At 38.4% G+C, this 24057-nt stretch overlaps 2 protein-coding genes across 3 annotated transcripts; both read right to left on the bottom strand.

Annotated features, from left to right (window-relative positions):
- Nucleotides 1-3271: 3271 nt before the first annotated feature.
- Nucleotides 3272-15788, bottom strand: LOC143848435 (Protein phosphatase 2C family protein). Its single transcript, XM_077357382.1, has 9 exons — nt 15629-15788; nt 11191-11333; nt 10460-10558; nt 10199-10357; nt 9661-9747; nt 9446-9537; nt 5575-5646; nt 3770-3894; nt 3272-3647 (listed from the first exon to the last, which is right to left on the bottom strand). The coding sequence occupies exons 1-9, from the start codon at nt 15739-15741 to the stop codon at nt 3641-3643; spliced, it is 897 nt and encodes a 298-aa protein (XP_077213497.1). The 5' UTR covers nt 15742-15788; the 3' UTR covers nt 3272-3640.
- Nucleotides 15789-17106: 1318 nt separating this feature from the next.
- Nucleotides 17107-23913, bottom strand: LOC143848766 (uncharacterized). Of its 2 annotated transcripts, none has more exons than XM_077357805.1 (3): nt 23537-23913; nt 18707-18869; nt 17107-17552 (listed from the first exon to the last, which is right to left on the bottom strand). In XM_077357805.1, the coding sequence occupies exons 1-3, from the start codon at nt 23864-23866 to the stop codon at nt 17368-17370; spliced, it is 678 nt and encodes a 225-aa protein (XP_077213920.1). In that variant the 5' UTR covers nt 23867-23913; the 3' UTR covers nt 17107-17367. The 2 variants fall into 2 exon arrangements, with proteins under 2 accessions (XP_077213920.1, XP_077213921.1); XM_077357806.1 differs by having other exon boundaries at nt 18731-18869; nt 23537-23911.
- Between the last annotated feature and the right edge of the window lie 144 nt (nt 23914-24057).

Below are 24057 nucleotides of genomic sequence, written 5' to 3'. Positions count from 1 at the left end.
GGCTTTTGTTATGGATATTGTTATCTCTTACTCACTCCAAAGAGTGGTGATGTATCATGATTTCTTGCACATATATATATTTTTAGAGCACTGTGCATTGAGTTTTCTGCTGTGTTAAAACTTGGACTGCGGACATAGACTCGGCCAGGTTCAACTCGGCCGAGTTGAGTAAGTTTGTTCGTAATAGGCCGAGCTTTTTATTTACTTGGAGTATATTTTTAATTTTATTTGAGTTTTTAATTGACTCGGAAGGGCTAAAATAAAGGGTAGAACTTGGGTCTGGCTCAACCCGAACTGGACCTGTTCAACCCGATTCTGGCTCGGGTTCGGTTCGCATTTCCTCAGGTTAGGGTTGAGAAATAAGGAAACGTAATTTGATTTCGGGTTGGGTTAGGGTTGACACCTTGGGCAGCCCGACCCTGACCTTGATCCGTTACTCTAATTTTATATTGACTTCACAGCAAATTTAGGGTTGCAACTCGGGTCGATTTTTTGTAATTCGGATTGAGCTTTTACCTAAAAATCGGGTCAGGTTCGGGTTGATTTTTTTTTGGTAAATATTTTGTTTTGCCCTGAGATAAGCTGAACTCAAACGGACCCAATTTGGAAAATCAGGTCATATGGGTTGAGATAAAAAAAAAAGAAAGAAACGAAATTGATTAGAAGTGAGATAAAAAACCGTAATTCTCCATTTCAAAAAAAAAAAGAATTCAAATCCATTTCAAAAAAAAAAAACCGTGATTCTAATTCTGGAAGCACTCCAAAAAAATAAGAATTGATTCTTACTTCTAGAATGAGAATCAGATTAATGCGAGTTTGATTAGGGTCTAACCTCCTCGACTCAAGGCTCAGGTCGGGTCAAGTTAGGGTTGAGGTAACGCTACCTCGGGTTGGGCGAGGGTTGCCTCAGCCCGATCAAACCCGACCCGAGTTGCACCCTAGCTAAATTTGGGTCGACTCGGCCAAATCTATAATTGGCTAGAGGAGTTGTAGAGCATTGTGTCCTGCCAAGTGCTTGCTCCCCTTGAATCATATCTCTTAATACTTTTTATAATGTTTTTTTTGCTTTTAATGGTTGGAGATATATGCTGAATTCAACTAGCTTAATCATAGAAAGACAATGACTGTGTTACATCTTTTGGAAACAAGGACTGGCCCACCAAGCATATGCCACGTTTAAACAGGATGACAATCAAAGGCAATGGACGGCTAGATCAACACACCCGGATTGAATTGGCCGTTGATCAGATTTTCCATTTGTGGCCTTCTAAAAAGCACCACAATCGCCATTTTGAGCTCTCCACCTGCAATTGTCTCTGAATTTATTTCTTTCTATGCAAAATGGGTGAAAAACGCATTTTATGGGTTGTAAAATGTGTTTTACCCCCATTTTACTTAGAAAGGAACAGCGCCTTGGGCCCTGTTTGGATTGAAGGAATTTTTTAGAAAAGTTTGGAAAAGGAGACCTTTCCTGAACGCAAGAAAAAAAAAGTAACTTGGGAAAAAATCATTTCCACATGTGTTGTTGGCCACTGTATGGGTCTTTTGGAAAGAGAGATTCTTGCACGTTTAAGAATATAGTTAGAAGTGCATTCTCTTTTTATTTGAGGATCGTAGCTTTAGTTATCTCATGAGCTAAAACGCTCCCCAACTTTGCTTGTATTCGACCACAGATATGAAACTATACTAGAAGGAGATTTGTCTTGTTAGGGATCCTGGGGAGATTGTTGCTCCTAGATGGAATCCCACTGTCCATGGTTGATTGAACGAAACTTTGATGGCTCAAGCTTGCTCATCTCGGGGCTAGTGGGTATTGGATTGGTTCTTAGAGATTTGGACCACCTCATGGTGGAGGGTGATTCTGTTAATGTAATCTGAGGACCGGATGGGAGGTAGTCTCGTCCCTGGAGATTCTCTCAGCTCATAGATGAGATCTTTGACCGTGTGGAGGGTCACTAAGTTTATTTCCATCACACCAGTGAACTTTGAGGCGGACTAGGTAGCTCGAGCTAGAGTCTCTAGATCGGCATTAGAGATTTTTGATTTCTTACCCCCTTGAGTTTTGTTTTCCTTACAGTGTTATCATCTTTTCATTATAATACTCTTTGTTTCCATGACTGGCTTGGTTGTGGCCATTTCTTTCTAATACAATTTCACCACTTCAAAATAAAAAAAAATAGAGGCCTAGCGTAAAAATAAAAAGGAAAGTTATTTGTAGGAAAAGGTTGTCTAACCTCCATTGGGTCGAAGATCCATTGTAATCTCGGCCATTTGGAGAAGGCTTTATTTAATATTTTACACTTTAACACTCCTCTTCATGTGCGGCTCCTCTTTCTAGGGTTGGCCTATACGTGGCACATGTGGCTCCTTTTTTTTGGTTTGGCCACTGCTTGTGGATTTTTGCTGTTTGGGAGGTTTGAACCCAGACATTTGCTCTAATACCATGTGAAACTACCAGTTACTCCAAAAGCTTAAGCTGTCGGAGAAGGAGTTATATAATTTTTTACACTTTAACTGCTTTTTGGAAATGGTTGAGATCATAGTTACAAAATTCGGGTTCAGGAATGAATTTCGGAAACATGGGAAGCGTCTGGGAATAATTCGGTAAAAAAAAGTGCAGTTATATTTTTAGGGAAATGATTTGCACCCACTGTAGGATGATTCACACCTCTTTTACACCTCAAAAAACGTTCAAGTCTGCCACAATTCGGGTGCCTTTTAACCGCTGGGACTTGCTCGTGTAAGGGACTTTATTAGCCTTTTAGTGCCTGTCCTATCGCACTTGCCCTTTCAAACCCTACTTTATGCATGGGTTTGGGTGGAGTTGGTAGGGCCCATCCCATCAAACATGAGATATAAAATGATGGCGCACCCTATGCATGAATTTAAATATAGGTGGTGGGCCCATCCATGGGTGTAAAATTGTAAGCCCCACTCCATCAAAACATGAGGTTTAAAATGGTGGAGCCCACCCTATGCATGGGTTTAGTTGTAGATGGGACTCAGCCATGGGTGTATAATGGTAGACCCCATCCTATCAAAACATGAGGTGTAAAATGGCGGGTCCCACCCATGCCAAGCAAGAGGTGTAAAAAAAATCTGTTTGCAATCTTCGTTGAAAACAGGGGAAATTTTTTGTTTTGGAAAAAACAATTTCCAAGAATAATGAGTCTACTGCCAATGGAAAAAAAATTCCCAATAAAGATTTCACATGGACAAAAATTGCAATAAAATTTCCTAAGGGAGAAAGATTTCCAATAAAAAAATTCCGTGGGAAAAAACAAATTTACAAATCACAACTAACTTTTAGCATACAATATATAGATGATACACTACAAAGCTGCTTTCATGCCAAGCACTTCTGGTTCCTTTGACCACGTCTTTACCTTTCAAGTGACTAAAACATCAAAACAAGAACACATTTCCATCACCAAAAGAAAATGATAAACCCAAGTTCAGAAATGCGAAAAGTCCACAGTGGATAATAAATTTAAGGACAGAAGAAAGAGCACAATCAATAACTTGAAATCATGTGACTGGAGATTGGTAACAATCCTCACAGTATAATGTAATGGATGGCAGAGGCATGTGTATCAGAAGAGACTCTTCACATCCATTCGATCCTTCGAACAGGGACATCTTAAAATCTGCTTAGATTCACCGACCCAGTAACAATGCCGCAAAATTATATATCAAATTTAAGTCAAGAGAAGAAAGGAATGAAAGGAAAGGAATCCATTTTGCTCGATAAAATGATTTGTTTACTCACGAATTTTCAAATCGAACGACAACACAAGTAATGTTGTCGTTACTTCCTCGAGCATAGGCTTCTTCTGTGAGTTTTCTTGCTGATGTTTCGGCATCCGATATGGCCTGCACTATGTCTACAGCATCCTGCATGTGAAAATGGAGCACTTGAGATGTGATATACGCAGTTCTAGTCATATATTAGAGAAAATGAGAAACAAAAAGGACAAACTGTTGGTGCGAATATGGTGGGGCCCACATGTGGTGTAATTAGGACTTTTTTAGTAACGAGTTTTAGAGATAATTCCCAAAATATATCCGGTGTAAATATAAAATAGAAAAAAAAGGAGTGGTGTAATTAGGACTTTTAGTTCTAATCTCAAGATCATCTTTTATATATCTATCTCTCCTTGACGAGGGGCAGAAACTAATCCTAGGATCAAATCGCCATAGCCAGAGGGAAGTATCCACATATTACTCTGCAATAATATTTTAACATAACCCCCCTCCCCCCCCCAAAAAAAAAAAAATGCCCCAATGATAACTAGGAGGTAACGGTAGAAAATATTAAAATGTCCGCTTATTGTCCAGCTATATTTGAAAAAAGAAAAAGAAAACAGATTTAAAATACAAGATGCCAAGTGAGAAAAACAGGAAATTAATCTAATTCTGCATGGGTATTCGTTTACTAGACAAATTACACTGGTTCCAAGACTAAATTGTAAGACATAAAGATGTGATACCAGAAAACTTCAGAGAGAAGACTTTCAATGAGGGGGGAGATGGATATATGACAAGAAATCGCACCTACATTACAGTTAGAATGATGGATGGTTGGACATCACCAATAGATCAACCAAGCTAGTCCCTGTCACCCTCACCAGTGACCCTGTCCTGGTAATAGCTGTACTAGTGGTACCTTGCTCAGCGCAGTACAAGATGTGCCTAAGGACCTTTAGGATATACAGAAATGTAACTAGAAACTTCCAAGAAAAAGAAAGGTTGGGTGGTTGTGATGTGCATGGACTAACCCATAGCTTAAGAAAGTTCACCTGGGCATTCACTTAAAAGACTTGTGTACACAAAAGTCAGGTAGAGGCAGATCTTTTGGTTTACTGATCGGTTAAATTACGCAAGACCAGAAGAGAACATCAATTTGCACATATGTCAACTTTGCTCCATTTCTATTGCCCGATAAAAGATATGGTAACCTTTTCAAGACGACTGTTTAAATAAATGCATGATATGAACATAGGTTTCGTGGTAGCTAATACCCCAAAAAGTTCAAAGTGCCAAACTCATTTTCTGTGACACAGATGTTCAGTCACTTGAATGTCCTCAATTTGAGACACTGAAGGCATAGATCATGTAAAAGGCTTTATGGGCTATGTCATGTACGTTGGTTACTTGTACCAAAGCATGGATGCTTTTTTTTTTTTTTTTTTTTGAGAATAGATAAATCAAATGATATTTCTGTTCCAATTTCTGCCTCTTCCTCTCCCACTGAATCAAACTTTTCCTTGCCATAATGGTTCAGTTCCTATTATTATCAATATGTTTTTAGTTTTTATAATTGATATTCTACCTCATCAAAAATAAATTGGACTAAGTTATCCTCGGCCAAGGAAAAAATAAAGTAGCATAAACCTAACTTTTTTGCAGTGGCTAAAATACCACATAATTAATGATGCAAATTTGCAGGTGTTGTTTGATAAAAAAAAAGTGCAGTTTGGTCTTGTAGGGGATTTAATCAACCGCAGAATAACATTCATAACTTGATGTTGGCTGCAGATTATCCAAATACAGACTGCCGAAATAGGAATTTACCTTATTTGATACAACATTCCAAAGTCCATCACTTGCAATAATTAGAAATTCAACGCCATCAATTTCTTCTTCCTAGACGTGAAAGACAAAAGAAGCAAGAACCAGAAGAAGATGAGTACAGATCTTCCACTACATTTCCATCTGAAAATAAATAATCACATGCTTGAACAAACAAAGGATTGCTAACAGTGCCTGCAAATTTGATTATTAATACCACCGAAAGATAACTAATTAAATGAGTATAAATAAAAGTAACAAGATAAAACTACAAGAATATGGAATGTGGGTGGAGAGCAGGGTTTATAATTTTAAATCGTCGATGAATGATCATGCAGCAGACAGTTATATAAATAACTCAATGCAAAGAGTGCGAACCAAAAGTAGAATATTCCATAGAAGATGATAGTCTTCAGTTCACATAAGCAATAAGCAGCATTTGGTTTTCCCTTAAACTTGAGAGACACATATACATCAAAGACATCACAAACTGGTCATATTTGGTCCTTAGGGCACTCGTTAAGGTACATTGGAAATGATATTTTACAATCATTTTACACAAGTTTTGATAAAAATACACATGCCCTGGGACTTTTTATCAAAACATGTGTAAAATATCATTTCCAATGCACCTTAGGGCACTTGTTAGTAAAACTCTTTACACTAAGATCATGTCGGGCAACCTCAAAAAAATATTCCATGGAATATTTGTAGGACCAGTTGTGAGAAATAGGCGGGAGAGGGAAAAACTTGAGGATGGGAGTGAGGGGAGCATGAAAAAATCCTAAAAATAAGGAAAACAAAACACTAATTTTGAGCAGGTATTATTTATTTGCTCTTTTTAGGGATTGCTGTCGCTCTCTCCAACCCCACCAACTCAAGTCTCTCCCTCTCCCTCCTTCTTTTAATGGTTGTCAAACATGGCCTAAAGGCAAAGGTTTTCCTATATACAGATGATTCCTTGAAACACACTCTCTAAGTAACATATCTGCAATCTCACTGGCCTAAAAGAAAATACGACAGACAGAAATATCCAAACCCCTTCTATGTCTCGTCAATGATCAGTAACACATGTTAATCTTCAAGGACCGGTATTTTTCATCAACACCGAATCTATCTCATGCAGACTGTACGCCCAATAAGAGGCATATTTGCCCATTAGGATTTCTACGGATTTATTTCCATGTTATTTAGTTTCTAGGATTTTTATTTCCATAGTATTTAATTTTAGGGCTTTTATTTTCCACGTTATTTAGAGTTAGGGAATTTATTTATTTTTCATGGAATTTTATTTCAATTGCCAATATGAAAGCCTCATGTATTAGGGATTATTAGTTTTCGATGAATTGAGTTGAATAAAGAGATCTCTCTCCTACAGATTTCTCTTCTCTTCTCTATTCTTCTCCTTCCTCCTATTCTTCTCTTTTCTCCCCTTTCTTCTATTTCTCTTTCCGGTCCTGCATCACTCACATTGGAAGAGATAGCTTCAAAAAATGATACTGGAAGCCACAAACTATATATTTGAAATTGTGAAACCCCACATGTATAAGTGGCTGTGAGAAGTACGAAATCTCATTCATGATAGTTATTTTCAATTTCAAACACAATGAGCAGAAAAGTGTTAATTTTAAAAAAAAAAAAAAAGTAATGCAAGATTCATATACCAGTCAAAATTTATAAATAATATCTGGAGATACATGATTGAAGATTGCAAAGAATCAAACTCCCCCTCTAACAAAGACCAAGGCACTGTTGATCTTTGTAAGGGTGCAAAAAAATAAAGTACCATTTAATGCAAACTATAATAAGCACAATATTACCTAAACAACTTTTCTCACGGGGTACTTAAACGTTTGTAAATCGTCTAATCATAAAAAACTACGGTAAGTATTTGAACCTCATTGTGTACATCAAAAAATTTGCCCATATCAAATTACAAAATCACCCCCATTTTCTTAAGTGGGCCTTACACCCCTAAAAAGGGGTCTAAATGTAAATGGTCTTACTTGAGCCCAAATGGGAGGCCCACTAAGTGGCAACCTCAAGGGCCACCAATTCAAGTACAACTCATCACCACGGGGTACCTAAACATTTGTAAATCATCTAATCATAAAAATGAACAACTTTTCTCACGGGGTACCTAAACATTTGTAAATCATCTAATCATAAAAATCTACGGTAAGTATTTGAACCTCATTGTGGACATAAAAAAATTTGCCCATATCAAATTACAAAATCGCCCCCATTTTAAGTGGGCCCTACACCCCTAAAAAGAGGTCTAAATGTAGATGGTCTTACTTGAGCCCAAATGGGACCCGCTTAGTGGCAAGCCCAAGGGCCACCAATTCAAGTACAACTCATCACCACCAAATCCAAAAGAGGTAGTAGGACCCACAACCACTCACAACACAATGCAAAGTGGTTGGGGGTAGTTATTGCATGAGGAGGGACTATATAATGGCATTTCCCTATCTTTTCATGGCATAGAAAAAGAAGCAAGAAGGCAAAAGAAGGATCCAAAGAAAGCTCTCAAGAGAAGAAAAAACCTCCATCCAACGCAAGCAATCAAGTACTTGAAGAACCCTTCCACGAAGATCAAGTCAACACACAAGTCCCTTCATCAGAGGAAATTCACACATCTTCATAGCCGATAAAGCGCGAAGCCCAAAGTGAAGTTCACACATCTTCAAACACTGAGGAACGAAATCACGCTGTGAAAGCCCTCGTCTTCACCACTTTGATCGTTAATCAGAGGATTACATAAAGTCGTACCACTTTTCATTAATTACAAATTTATTTGTAATTTATCCCGAATTTTGTGATATTCAATTCGTGAAATTTGTGTCGACGGGGTAATTTTGGAATAGAGTTTAACATGAAACCTGAATGACTCAACATTCAAAATTGTAAGACTATGAATCCCTAGACCTTGTAACCCTAGTCAATTCTCCTTACTTGTAATCCTAAACAACATTCACCCAGTCTCCATAAACTTATTTCTTTTGATACATATTTTATGCACTTCTAATGGCGCTTCCTACATGCCTTATGTTCACTTCCATGCCACTTTACACTCGTTTCCTCTTCACTTTCCTCATCACCACCCTAATGCTATGTTTGGTTGCTTGGATTGGCTCGGAGAGTAGTGGAATAGGAAGTCAAAGGGAAGAGACAAGAATTTTGATTTGCCTAGAATTAACTTGGAAAATTGTGTAGTAGTGTTTGGTTGCGCGGCAAATAATGGGAGACTAGGAGAAAAAGTAGGGGGTATCATTACCAATATATGGAAAGAGGAGAGAGAGGGTAGAGAGAGATAGAGAGAGAGAGCATCATTTCCTAGAAAATTCAACAATAATTCTTTGCTTTTGGAATGAGGGGACAAGAAAGAGACAAGCAATTATTACATAACAAATCCAAGGAAATCAATGGGAGTCCAATGCATTTTTGCAACCAAACGTGGAATGGCATACCAAATCCAAACCAAATTCCGACGGCTGCTGAGCTTTTGTGCAACCAAACAAAGCATACGCGCTTCTGGCCTCCTGCATTTCTCCTTTTTCAGAAGTGTCACTTCGCACTTTCGCTTCTCACATTAGCTTCTAACTCTGGGATCTATTGTCTAAGTTTCTGAATGATTCTAGTATTAGTGTATATAGTCGTTAAGTGATCTTTCAGATGACCATACGAAGAGTCCCGTAATTCTTCATGAGCCTTCCACACAACTCTTCATCAATCTTTCTTAGGAACTAACATAAGAAATCTCAAGCGGCTCAATGTTATTTGTGCATTTTCTTGATTATGACACTTGAGTTTGCAAATAAAACTTCAATATGGAAGAACATCAGCATTGAGAAGAGAATGTGCCGCAGATTACCTGAATTTCAGGTTCTGCAACAACATATGGCTTAAGTAGTTTGTCTCCAAATGCTCGGGAAACAGCAAGTACACCGCCAACCCGCCAAGTCCCTGGCAATGTTCAACACAACTTAAAGAGTGAGTGTGAAGCAATTATCTATATACTTCATTTATTGTATTAATACAATAAGAAAAAATCAAGTACAACATCAACAACTGAGAAGGCATAATTACCTGCCCAAATAACGTAACCCCCAGCATTCTCAATCCGCTGACGCTCATCAGACCTATCAGGCTTGTGATCAATAGACAACGGAATTGCTGTGGTGGAAAGCATAACAGATAAAAATGTAAGAAAAATCATCAATGGTAGTGAGTATATCGTTATACAATAAAAGTTGCTATTGAAACAACAAATAAAGCAATATGTCTGATTCATGAAAGGCTAAACAGAATTAAGGAAGTTTGACATGATTTGAACGTACTCTGCCTTGAATTACCAGATTCAATAAAACCTAATCCCTTTCCATTATTTACAATTGCAAGTCAAATTTATGCCTAAATCTTAGCATGTATTCAAGAAACAATACATGGCAGATGATGATAAACTTGAGACGTGTCTATTCCTTCTTAGACATCAAAAACACTATTCACAAGATGTCATACAAAATCAAATGCACCACAAAAGAGTAACTGTTGGTGATAACATTTTTCACTCCATATTGCCCTAAAAAAGTCATATAAAAAATGCAATTTTATGGAGAAGGGCAACCTGAACCAGCTCTGCAAGCAACCACTCTGGAATCTCCTACATTTGCTACGAGCAGTCGATCACCTAGCAATACGGCAGTTGATGCAGTAGAACCAGCATCTCTTTGCTGACCTTTTTCTTCATTCAGGTAATTACTATCTGTTTGTTTAAAAGCTTCAACTGCACTCAAGAATGTCACACTGTCAAATAATGCAAAGGAAAACTAAAGTAATGAATTATGTATAATTAGCATTGAAAAATGAAAATACACCAGCCACAGACCAATAGCAGACTTTGTGTCTTTAATAAAATCTGGATGGCTGCTCAAATTCTTGAAAAGGTTGTTTTTGAGATATTCTGCGGCACGGGAACCTCCATGACCTAAATTTAAGCATAATATCCATGAGAAACCAACAGAGCATAATATCCATGAGAAACCAACAGAGCATAATAAGACCACATGTCTAGACCATAGTTTTAAATTTCAGCCGAAATTTCGGTTTCGGTCAAGGCCGAATCGAAATACACCATGCATCGAACTTTTACAGGATTTCTTCAAATTTTCATTTTCCACCCTTATATACAAAATTTTAAAGATTTCCACCAAAATTTTAGACATTTCCATGGAAAATTTAAAAATACCAAAAATTTTAACCTATTTTTACATGATTTCGGCCTAAATTTCCATCGAAACCCAAATATTTTGATTTTGGTGGTCGCCGAACCGACACCGAAACAGAAATTTAAAACCTTGGTCTCGACCGTCGATAACAATATTATTAATATGATAATATCAGTTTGTAGAGCTAAAACGAAGCAAGCCATCTTCACATAATTAAAAAAAGTACAGGAATAAGAAATATTACACAAGAAAGACAGGGTACAGGAAAAAGGAATGTGGACCACAAGAAACAGATCAAAGCATCAGTTCCAAAGTTTGCATTGAATTTACACAAACAGTAACTCGCAATAACTACTACAAGACAGACAGGCAATTAAAACTTGAAGCATACCATCAAATACGCCAAAAAATGCAACCATTTGACCATCGACTTCTGATATCCTTGTTTCATAGTAATCCTCCATTGATGCCCTTTTACCCTTAAAACTGGAATATCCATAGCTGAACCTTCCATTTTTACTCCCAGTGACAAAGCTATCAAGAGAACAAAATACATTCAGTTTCTTGTACTTCTACCACTCACAAGGACCATGGAACCGAAATCAAGTATACATGCAAATGCAATCATTGAGATATTTCATGCAAATTTAGAGATCATGTGACCAGTAAAGCTCAAGTGAGAGCTTGGTTTAAACAGTTCCATCATAAAGGATGCAATTTAGTTGGTCTAGGCATGTGTGGCATCACTAGGTCATAGTGTTAGAAAATTAATAATACTTGAGCTGTTGGTACATCACTATCAGCAAAAACAAATGCCTGCCAACAGTAATGTTAGTAACATGGAGAATAAAAGGTGTCTTTTACATATGAACATCCAATATATATCAAAATTAAGACCCCCAACTTGTAATCTAACCCACAATGCTAATGTTTGACCTCTTGCCTAATCCTAACAACTGACGCAGCTCAAATCCTAGCACACATGGGAACCTAATTACTAAGAACCTGCTTATATTAACTTGCTGAATTTCAAAAAAAAAAAAAAGAGGCCAAGAAGTTTCTAGCAATCTCGAAAACATAGTGTAACTATTAATAAATGTAAGCACTAAGGGAAGAAGGGAAGAAGAGAAGAAGAGACAATGAGAAAATGAGCGATAATATTCATTGTATGTATATACAATGTATATGTGTGTGTTTGTCTAGGGCCCCAAGCCATTTTGAAAGCAAGTAAGGTACTCAAGCAAGCAAACAAGCCGTTACTCAAGAACTCCTGGCTTTAACTCCAACAAAAGAACTGCAGGATTTGCTTTTGACTTGGAACTCAAAGCAAAGAACCATACAGTCCCAATTGGATTTCAAATCGGGAATAAGATCTCAGATCAAGAAGATTAAGACAAATGCCTGCAAACAGTAATGTTGAACATCCAATATATATCAAGATTATGATCCCCAACTTGTAATCTAACCCACACTGCTAATGTTTGACCTCTTCCCTAATCCTAACAACTGACACAGCTCAAATCCTAGCACACACAGGAACCTAATTACTAAGAACCTACTTATATTAACTTGCAGAATTTCAAAAAAAAAAAACGGCCAAGAAGTTTCTAGCAATCCTGAAAAAATAGTGTAACTATTAAGGGAAGAAGGGAAGAGAAGAAGAGACAATAAGAATGATAATACTCTCTATACACACACAATTGTCTTTTATTGTCTTTTCCTTCATTTACTTTAGACATACATACGTGTGTGTGTGTGTGTGTGTGTGTGTGTGTGTGCGTGCATGCATATGTATTGCTAAAGTAAATGAAGGAAAAGACAATAAAAAACAATTCTTAAATATGTCTAATACTCCCTGTCAAGATGGAGCGTAAAGATTGTATAAGCCCAGCTTGTCACAAAAATAATCCACCCAAAGACTTGATAAAAACATTAGCCAATTGATCCCCTGAGCACACATGAGAAGTACAAATATCTCCACATTGAATCATTTTTTTTATAAAGTGACAATGTACTTCAATGTGCTTAGTTCTTTCATAAAAGACAGGATTAGTAGCAATATGAACAACAACCTAGTAGTCGCAAAATAGTTTCATAGGCAAGGAGGTATTAAAACCAATTTCGGACAACGAATACTTCACGTCTTAAACCATATAAGCTCACATGAAGTATGAGCCATAGCACTGTACTTTGCTTCAACACTAGATTGAGCCACAACACTGCTTCACACTCCGCCAAGACACAAGATTACCTCCAACAAATTTACAATACCCAATAGCATATTTTCTGTAAGGAGATCCTGCAAAATCTGAATCTGCAAAACCTACAGTGTTTAAGTGCACATGCTTTAAAACAATATACAACATTCAAGAGCACCCTTTAAGTACTTCACAATACGAATAACAGCTTCACAATGAAAATAACAAGAACAATCCATAAATTAGCTCACTATACTAATTGCAAATGAGATATCTAGCCTAGTCACTATCAAATAATTCAAATAACTGACCAGCCTCCTATATTTGCTTGGATTTTCAAACAAGTCTCCTTGATCAGCCTATAACTTCACGTTAGGATCCATAAGAGTATCAACTGGCCTAGATCCCAATAATGTTGTCTCCAATAAATCCAAAACATATTTGCATTGTGAAAGAAATACCATGATGAGAGCGTGCTACATCAATGCCCAAGAAGTATCTCAATTTTCCAAGGTCCTTAGTATGGAATCCTTGTTGGAAAAATTTCTTAAATGACGAATTTCAGTACTATCATCACTTGTAAAGACTATATCATCCACATAAACCACTAGTACAATACATCCAAACTCCAACCATTGAATAAACACATTATGATTAACTCCACAATGCTTAAGATCAAATCTCATAACGGCATCACTAAACTTGCCAAACCATGCATGGGGTGATTGCTTCAACCCATAAATTGCCATCCTTAATATGCAAACTCTATCATACTTTTCCTGAGCAACAAAAAGAATTAAAGAAAGTTGCTCCATATACATTCCTTTTAGAATGAAGGCATTTTTCACATCCAGCTGATAGAGTGACCAATCACAATTAGCAGCAAGCGAATTCTTACCTGAATAGATAAAATTTTATCAATAGGGGAAAATATCTTTGAATAGTCAATACCACATGTCTAAGTATAATCTTTGGCAGCAAGAAAAGCTTTGAGTTGTTCAATGGAACCATCATGAAAATATTTACTAGCAGTCATTTCTTCTTCCACTGCTTTCCTCCGTTCAGGATGAGTAAGTGCCTCTGTGACAAAGATAGGAATAGACACAAATGACATGAGGGGTGGAACGTCTATGCTACCCACTTCTTTGTTTTGGTCCTTTAGGTTTTCTCTTAGATTTATTGGCTTTTTGTTGAATTGTGTGTCTATTTCAGACTCACATTGTACACCATTTGTGACAATCGGACAAATCAGTAGACCATCTTATGATACATTGGTCAATTGCAGATTAAGCGTTAGTGGTTCGTCATGTCTCGAGATAGTGGTTCGTCATCTCTCTCTTTGGTGCCCATTGGGTGATGCTAGCCTATTCCTTTTGCTTGAGGCAAGGGTTATTGTTTCTTTCATTCTTAGAGGCGATATTGTATGGAAACAGAGCTTGTTAGCAGCCTTGTGGAGAATGTGAAAGAAAAAAAAATTCAGAAATTTAATTATCTACACCAATGTTTAAAAATGCAGATGTGGAGCGGAACACGGCCGAAGAAAAATCCTTGTCGACTCGGCACGGACGCGACCGAGAATGTGGTTGACACAGCTGAGTACTCAGTTGGCACGGTCATAACTCGAGAGAGTCAAAGGAGCTTTTATTGACTCTGTAGGGAAAAACGCACAACGGGGCGGCAAAACACGGAACGCGGCCAAGGAAAAAGGGAGTCGACTCGGGGGAGGACACGATGACATGGGGGAGTTTTAAAACTATGCTCTACATGATAAAGAAAACATACAAGGCATATTATCTATTGGGCTAGTGGTCAAAACAATTCTATGGGTTCAAGAGTGGGGACTAGTGTGAAACAACCAATTACTCAAAAAGTTTAAGCTTTTAGAATTGGTGTAGTCATTTACACTTCAACACTCCCCCTCACCTGCGGCCCCTCTTTTTGGGTTGGTCGTACACATGGATTTTTTATATTAAAAATTTGTTGGGTTTTAAACCCAGAACCTGCCGTGAGGCGCAATCGCTCTGATACCATGTGAAACAACCAATTACTCCAAAAGCTTAAGCTGTTAGAGTTGAACTTATTTAATCATTTATACTTCAACAACTAGCAAGGGTTGAGACAATTAAGAGTAGGGAGTAACAAGGGTTTGGGGTGTGTGTGTTTGTTTGAGTGGGGAGGGAGGGGGGTGTTTTGGGAAACTTCCAAGGATCATTTATAATTTGGGAAGATTCCATGGATATGATTAAGTTTGTTAGCAAGAGAACATATCTCATATGGTAATTAGCAGATCTGATTGAGGGAACTCTGGATTTATGTGCCTCTTTAGAAGTATCATTCCAATACATGTATTTTTGAATGGGGTGGTGATGTGAGACCTACTAATTGGCCTTTTTTTTTTCTGTTGTAGATAGCTCTAAATCATATATTTTATCTATATTTCCTTTCCTCAAGAACCCACCAATCCCAAAAATCTGATATAGACCCATCACAGTAAACGGAAATTAAAAGACAGTTTGCGCTGGAATTCCAACGAATATAAGAAATTTAAAGGACCCAGATGAAAAAAAGAGGAAGAAGATGAAAATATAAATGGAATTTTGAATGGGGTTACTATAATTTTCTGATACTAACCTTATTCCACCACCACTGAAGAGGACTTCGGGATCCCTTTTCTGCATCATTGAATCTTCCTCATCATTCCCTCTCTGTTTATGAATATTTGCAGGGGAGAGGAAGGAGAACATTGAATTGGGTATTGAAGAAAGGTAGTACACTTTGTACCATTTTGTGAAGGATTTTTATTTGAGTTTTTATATGGCGAAATGATATCAGCACAACCATATTTTGATAATTACACGTTGTTTTTGTTTTGTAATGGGCTTGTGAGGGCTTTTTGGGAACTGTAATAACCATTGACCGCTCTTTAAGTAATAAAAGACAAGATGAGTTAGTGCAAAATATTAAAATATGATTGTGTTGATATCATTTCCCTTTATGTGGTGTAACCGTGTAAGCCCGAATACTCCAGTATTTTTCAAAAAATAACTATAGCCCCACCATAGGATGATCCAAACCATCCGTTTGATGGGCCACTGGAAAATAGATTTTTCACAAAAAATCATTTCCATAGGATGATCCTAGCCCTCCGATTTATAGAGGAATTATATAGTATGAAAACCTCTATTGATCGGAGGGTTGGGATCATCCTATGGAAGTGATTTTTGGGGCACAAGCTATTTACATTGTGGCTCATCAAATGGACGGTTTGGATCAGCCATGGTGTGGGCTACGTACTTTTTGAAAAATACTGGAATACACGGGCTTACACCATATAAGAACTCGAGTTTTTATATGATGTGCGGAGCTAACAATAAGGACGGATAAAAAGTTGCAGTCGGGAGCAAATGATCTACACCATTCATTTACTTGTCCCAATGATGAACAGTCCATGAGCTCTCCATTGGATGATCCTAACCATTCAAGTTATAGGCTGCAAGATGGACGGTTCAGGAAGTTGAAAACATAGAGTAGATGGACTGAGACGGTCCAATGGATCCAAAGGGATCCGAATGCTAATGGACAGTATTTGGGCATTATAGATAGATGGATTCGAACTGTGTAGATTGGATCTATATCTTAAGGTCTGAAATTATTTTGAATCGTGGGTCTCAGATGTATCCACAAAATCCGATGGAGCCATTTATATTTTTGTTCATTTAAGTTTATTAATGAGGGGTATCTTTGTAGGCACGTGTACTCCAGTATTTTTCCATGGATAGAAAATTCATGGTTTCCAAACATGGCCTAAAAGTTGCAGTCTCTGCCAGTCCTAACCATGGAACTGAATGACTTATATGTGGCCAGCATCTCTTTAGTGGGGCCCCACTTGTTGAACAACCTTTGGAAAGAAAAGTCATGGATGATCAAATTAACCTTTGGAATACTAATTAAAGATCCTACCACTAAATTGATACTTTGGTTTCCCAAGGCTTTGTCTGGTTGCCAATATCCCGGATTTTTCTAGGATTTTTGGGGGACCCCAGACCATGATTTATATTTGAAAATCGTACGCCCAGTTCGGCGTAAACATGAAGTACCCTTTGTCTGGATGAAAGCAAGAAACTAAATATATTATTACAAAAACGAGAATTAAATAGTGTATGAATGTGTATATAGTACATTCTCACTGATGAATTATCGCAATGTTAAACTTCAGATCTTGCATGGACACTGACCCAAAAGATCAGTTGAGGAAAACAAAAACTAAAGACAATGGTTGACATCCACTTCTGATTGAGAAGAGAGTGAGTAATGATACAAAACTATCTTGTTTTCTATACATATAGCATTCCTATTTATATGACAAATTCCTAAGAAAGGGTGATGAAGTGTTGCAAAGAACTAACCAGGCTTGGAGGCCAATGCTTTGTGTCTTTTACATATGACAGATCTGAATAGTGAGGATCGAGTAGAGTGGCAATCCTGAACTGGTTTTCTGCAAGCAAAGGCGAATGCTTGTCCACGTAAAAGGCTGCTGCCAGAGCTGCATGAACTTCTGCAGAGAACCACACATCAGTTAATCAAGTGTGAAACTACGGGTGCATGACGTGCAACTTGGGCCGGGTTTAGGCCAACCCTAGCCCAACTCGAGATAGCATTCCCTCAAACCCTAACCCGACTCAACCTGAGCCTCGGGTCGAGGATGGTCAATCCTAACCCAACCCGCCTCTAAATCTCAACCCCAACCCGACCCGTCTAACTCGTTTTTTCCAGGTTGAGTTGGGTTGAGTCGGGTTAGGTTCGGTTTAGCCTAGGAACAACACCCCCCCCCCAAAAATAAATAAATAAATAAATAAAAAATAAATATATATATATATATATATGAGGAAAGTGTCTCTAGTCTCTCCCCTAGATAAGCTTATCTACTCCTCCCTTTAAAAAAACACAGTGGGCCCACGCTGTTTGGATGATCCAAAACATTCATTTGATAGGTCCTAACATAGATAGGGTGTGCCCAAAAAATCAGCACCAAAGGGTCATCCTAGAACTTCGTTTTGTGGTGGTACCCAGAATGGACACATATAAACGTCTGCGTCCATTTTGGACACGGTGTGCCCCACAAAACGAAGTTCTAGGATGACCCTTTGGTGCTGATTTTTTGGGCACACCCTATCTATGTTAGGACCTGTCAAATGAATGTTTTGGATCATCCAAACAGCGTGGGCCCACTGTGTTTTTTTAAAGGGAGGAGTAGATAAGCTTATCTAGGGGAGAGACTAGAGACACTTTCCTCTCTCTCTCTCTCTCTCTCTCTCTCTCTCTCTCTCTCTCTCTATATATATATATATATATATATATATATATATAGTAATAATAGTAACCTACGGTTTTGAAAATCACGATAAAATTAGAGGATGGAGGTCGGGTTCGGGTTGCCCAAGGCCTCAACCCTAACCCAACCCAAAATTAAATCGGGTTCGCTTTTCACAACCCTAATCCTAACCCAACCAGAGGAAATGCCAACCCAACCCGAGCCAAAATCAGGTTGAACCCATCGGGTTCAGGTTGGGCCCGACCCAAGTTGCACACCTATGAAAAACATTTGTTTTTTTAAAGATAGCGATTTATTAATCAAACTAGTATTGGCTATGAGAAACATTTGTTTAAGGATATGAATTCGTTAAAGATTTATGTTCAATGAAGAAATACCAATGTCATAGTTATTCAATGCACCTGGATATCCCTTTAGAGATATTGAAACATCCTCCATCTCTATGATTGATTCTTCTCTATCGCCAACTTCATACAAGGCCAGTGCCCTCCCTATTCTTGCATAGTCTGAGAGTGCAAAGTCTTTGTAATCTACGACAACCTGAAGTGATTAAAACAAGTGTGATGATATCAAAAAGAGTTCAGATCATAACTATTCTTTAACTTAGGAGATATAGATTTTGGTATTTGGTGTTTGCAGGATTACCTATAGGCCATGTTTAGCAGCCATGAGATTTTTTCAATGGAATATTAGTCTATCGAGTGGTGGGAGATGTATAAGGAGGTGAAAGAGGGAGAGAAATGAGAAGGCATGAGTGAGGAGAGGGCGAGACGTGATTGAAAACAGAGAAACAAAAAACCCTACTCAAAATAGAGTTTATGTTTTCCTTATTTTTCAGCCACTTCGCACCATCTCCTCACTCATTTCCTTGCAATTCTCTCACTCCCCAACTCTCACTACCCCTCTTTCAACACTTGATAGGATAATATTCCATGAAAAAAAAATCATGGTTGCCAAACATAGCCATAGCTTCTAGGCCATGCATACAGCAGAACATGAATTTGGTCAAATTGAATCAAATGCAGATATTTGACAATCATACCTTTTGAAAGGAAATGAAACCAATATTATCCAAGAAATAGGATGGCATATGATCCTGCCTAACACCACTTTGGAACATTCAGTAGGATGTCTTCGATTTTACTGATGGAGTCCTAGATTGCTATAAGTCATTGCCAAAAATCTTCACTGTCCACTAGAAAGAAAGCGTCTCACAGAGAACTTTGATGAATGCTGTAGTCAAAGATATAGCTATGCTACGAGATCACCTCTCCCCCAATGGGGAAATTGTTAATATCATACAAAGAGAAAGTGTCCTCTACAAGCTTGTTACGAATCCAAGGTAAATAATGATATCTATGATGGCCTTAAAGCTAAGGAGGGGTTTCTAGGCACCGCTTGATGATGTCAGGGCGCCCCTTGATGATGTCAGGCTGACATCAGCAAGGAGCCCATTCATCATATGTTGTTCGAAGTTTCAGCATGTCGGTCACTTTTATTTGTTTATTTATTAGTTTTGGTGATTTGTTTTGATTATTTGGGGTTTTGGAAATCCCAACATTTACCAAAACGATCCCGCCTATTGGTTATGTTTTACTCTAATTCTAATTGATTTTAGGGACTCTGATTGTAGGAATAGTTTTGATCAATGCTTTGGACCAACCCTATTTTCTAGCGGTTTGGATAAGTGTTTCGAAACTAGAACTTGGACAAGAGCTCCATCACCATAAAGAGAAGTTGATCTGGGAGAGTCAGTGATAGATGCAGTTGATTTTTCATTAACTTGTGCGAGTCAAAGAAGTTTTTAATTGACTTTGTAGGGCAAAATTCGGATATGGATGATAACTCAACCAAGGTAAAAGGGAGTCGATTCCAGAGAGTAGACTATTGATATGGGGAGTTTTTAAAAAGTGGTTTGGATCTTGTTAATGTAAAGCGAAGAGAGGAAAATATTGAAGAGGCAATCTAAGTCATGGAGAGAGAAATGAAAGAACATAACTGAGATAAAGATGGAGTTCACTGGCTTTCAGACCACATCCCATGACTCCCATAAACAGCCATAATATATATATAGGGATTTGCTGGGGTCCATCGCGAAAGGCATTTGGCGGCTGGTCTGTGGCATGTCAGACCAGCCACCTCGTGAAAGAAGACAACAGCTTTTGTCTACATTCACGAGGTGGCTGGTCTGATGTGTGACAAACCAACCACGAAATGCCTTTTGCGATGGACGCTTGCAATTCCCATAATAATAATAATAAACACACACGCATATATATATATATATATATATATATATATATATATTATATATAGGGAAATGATATTCACACTCTTGTTTTGATAATGACACTCAACACTCTATTAGCCAATTTTTTTATTGGATATTCAGAGCATTGTGGGAATTATAACTGCCTTTACAAGCTAATTAGAAAAGTGTAAAGCAAAGAGTGGAGTGCCATCATTGAGACGAGGGACTGCGGATATCAATTCCCTATATATGGGGCCGATCAGTTTGGCCCTTCTTTTTCATCGGCCACAAATTTTTATTCTTTGACTTATTGAACTCTCTCTCTCTCTCTCTCTCTCTCTCTCTCTCTCTCTCTCTCTCTCTCTCATGCAACCTCCTTCTCTAGTTTATCTGTGATCTCTCTTCCAAACTCCTTATCTAGTTCATCTGCGATCTCTCTTCCAAACTCCTTATCTAGTTCATCTGCGATCTCTCTCCCAACTCCCGTTTCATTTCATTGTTTACCTCAAAGCCATGCCGGCTGCGAGCGACGAGACACGAGATAAACAATAAAGCAGCAACTGCAAGGGAAATGACGAGAGCAGAAATTTAGGGTTTTGGCAAGAGGAATTTGGAATGAGGCAAAAAAATTGCATTGCCAACATTTTTGGGGTGATTGATGCATGCAATATCATCTTCAACGATTAACCAACTAGTCCTCATCATTTCGGCACCATGAAACACAACATGGACCTACTCTTACTGCCCGTTGAATAAATTCGCGTGCCTTTGCCAACGCTGTTGTCATGGTCCATGGTCAACCACCGTCACCACCTACGGATTCATCGCTCATCTCGCAATCACACCGCCTGGCCATCGGCTGGAACCATCTCCAAACAGAACACATCATCCTTAGCTCTCGAGATCATGCACTCCAACCAAACATCCTCATCTCTTTGGTACCCATGCCTATGTGTCTGATAACCCTCTCATTACATGGCGACAACAGCCTCCTGTCCTCTCCATCATCATTGCTGGCAGTGGTTGAACCCTAACTGTATGTTGCTACTTGCCACGACAATTCGTGCACCAATCTCCGCCTCATCCACTACACAGTCATTGTTGTAGCCACGTCGCTGATTGTTCGATCGATCTCGTTGCGGTTGCAGCTCCTTTCCAACGCACTATCACTGTCATCATCCAGAAGGCTATACCCTCGATTTGGATTTCCCATCCTCCATCATACCTTCGTCTTGACATCTATCCCACACCATGGCTCTTGGGTTCTCCGTCCAACATCTCTTAATGTCACCAAGAAACACAACAATTGTTGTCAAACCAACAATCACTCACCCATATCTCAAACACATTAGATCTCTATCCACCAAGTAACCAACTACAACTACAACTATTAATACTAGTTTCCATCTCTTCATGTCTCGCCCTGTAATAAAATCTACCCACACTCACCGGAAGGCCCAAACCCACTTCCTAGTAACAATGTATAGCTCCACGATAAGAACCCGCATTGTATTCTTATATTCAACCTTTATCCAACACTTCCTAGTTCCTACTCCTTAGCAGAAGAGACGATACAAAAACCTCTAAGCCACTGCACAATTGCAGACATCTCCAAGTTGCTAGTCTACATGCGAAGGCACCTTAAACTGAACTTTGCATTTCCACTCTCTCTTCCTCCATAAACTGAATGTTCAGATGATATCCGCCAGTCAACCAAACCGTCGAAGGTTCTTGCCTTAGTTATTAATTCCATTTCACTTTCGATCTATTCCATGTTGGTGGACCGGAACTCAACAAAACCAGTTGGATTTCTGAGCAGAATGTTTTGTTCTATGTTTTGTTACGCTTTACTAACTGGAAGGGAATGTTTCATCCATTATAGATGGAACAGAACATAACCAATAACTAAGCTTCTTGCTCTCCCAATGCAAATAGTTTGGCATCCTAAAGAAGCTCCCAAAGCTCGATGCCCTGACAGAAAATTGTCCACAGCACTGCCTAGAACCGTTAAATAAGCATATTCTGCTCGCTATAACACGCTGCCTACGCGTAAACATCAGGGAAGACCAGGATCATGTCAATGATTCAGCATCAATTCAATGAGATCCAGAGCATTAGGAATTTTTTTATTAAAAGGAATTCTAATGGTGTAGAAAATTGAGTCATGTTGATGAAAATAGACTTAATTATAAGGAAAATTTAACAAATACTATATTAGTTTGGTTGGACTTAATTATTAAGGAAAATTTAACAACTAGTACTTCAGTTTGGTTGGACTTAATTATAAGGAAATTTTAGGGAAGTGATATTTACGGCCCCTTTTGTCACCAGGGACACCCAGCGCCAGTGCATGTGGCAATCAAACCAACTGGATTTTCTGACATCAAGTACATTAGCCCCCCCTTCAGTCAATGGGTGTCCCTAGCAATCAAAAGGGGGGTAAATATCACTTCCCAAAATTTAATATGTCCATACTAGGATCAAAATTTCTTTTTACTGACAAGCTAGTAGAGAGGCTTATATTCTGTGCGGAGTGTAATTTTTGCAGAGGAGGCATATGTTATGAACCCAAATCGGTTCACAACGCGATTGATCTTCTAAGAGGGAAGATCAGCCTATTGACCCACTTTGAGGGAAGGATCAGTCCTCCTTTGTGCACAAAGACACACTTTCCGGAACAAGTTTCTTCGTTGACTTAAAAAAAAGCTACTTATAGAAAACCCACTTGATTAATTCCTCTAAACCTCCTACCCAAGCTAATTTATTCTACCTATGTAGGACCCATCTTGGCAGTAATAGCATATTGAATAGACATTGAGATTGAATCTTGTTGATCAAATTAGAGACTTTCACTCGTTCACATACCAACCCAGATTAGGAATTTAAAAAACTTGGGGAGAAATGAAAGAAAAGTAGAGAAAAACATACAATTAGGAGGAAACAGAGAAATGGGTACCTGAGTAAAATACTCAAGGGCTTGTCTGAAGTCTCCCTGGGCCTGAAATTCTCTTCCTTTTTCGAGCAATTCGATGGCATCGGAGACTCGTTTAGAGATGGCAATGCTGGCATTTTTCTCAGAAGGTGTAACTGGGTCGAAATTGGGAAGGGGAGCTGATAAAAGGGGATTGGTGTTGGGAAGAACAAGTAGAGTGGAGATTGGGAGAGAGATGAACAGTACACGCCTGGTTGTTGATGGAGTAACAGAGATTTTTCCTTGAGTTTTGGGGGTTTTGGGTTTTGGGTCTGAGACTAGGAGATGAAGAAGGGGGAGTTTGGCTGCACCCATGTTTGTTTGGATGATTTAGGCCTCTCCTTTTTTTTCTCTTTATTATTCTCCCATCTTCCGTTCACACTACACAGTAAAAAATCATATGGGTCCCACGCTGGTTTTGTGTACGTTATAGTGTGTGCGAATCATGGCAGCAATTGGTAGGCAATGGAATCTGTATCCTATTCTGATTCTGGAGTTTGGTTCAA

Source organism: Tasmannia lanceolata, unplaced genomic scaffold, assembly GCF_043159265.1.
Source record: "Tasmannia lanceolata isolate RefF3 unplaced genomic scaffold, GAP_Taslan_0.1 ptg000016l, whole genome shotgun sequence".
Taxonomy (NCBI): domain Eukaryota; kingdom Viridiplantae; phylum Streptophyta; class Magnoliopsida; order Canellales; family Winteraceae; genus Tasmannia; species Tasmannia lanceolata.
The sequence above is the reverse complement of the archived record's forward strand: the minus strand, read 5'-3'. Positions and strand labels throughout refer to the sequence as shown.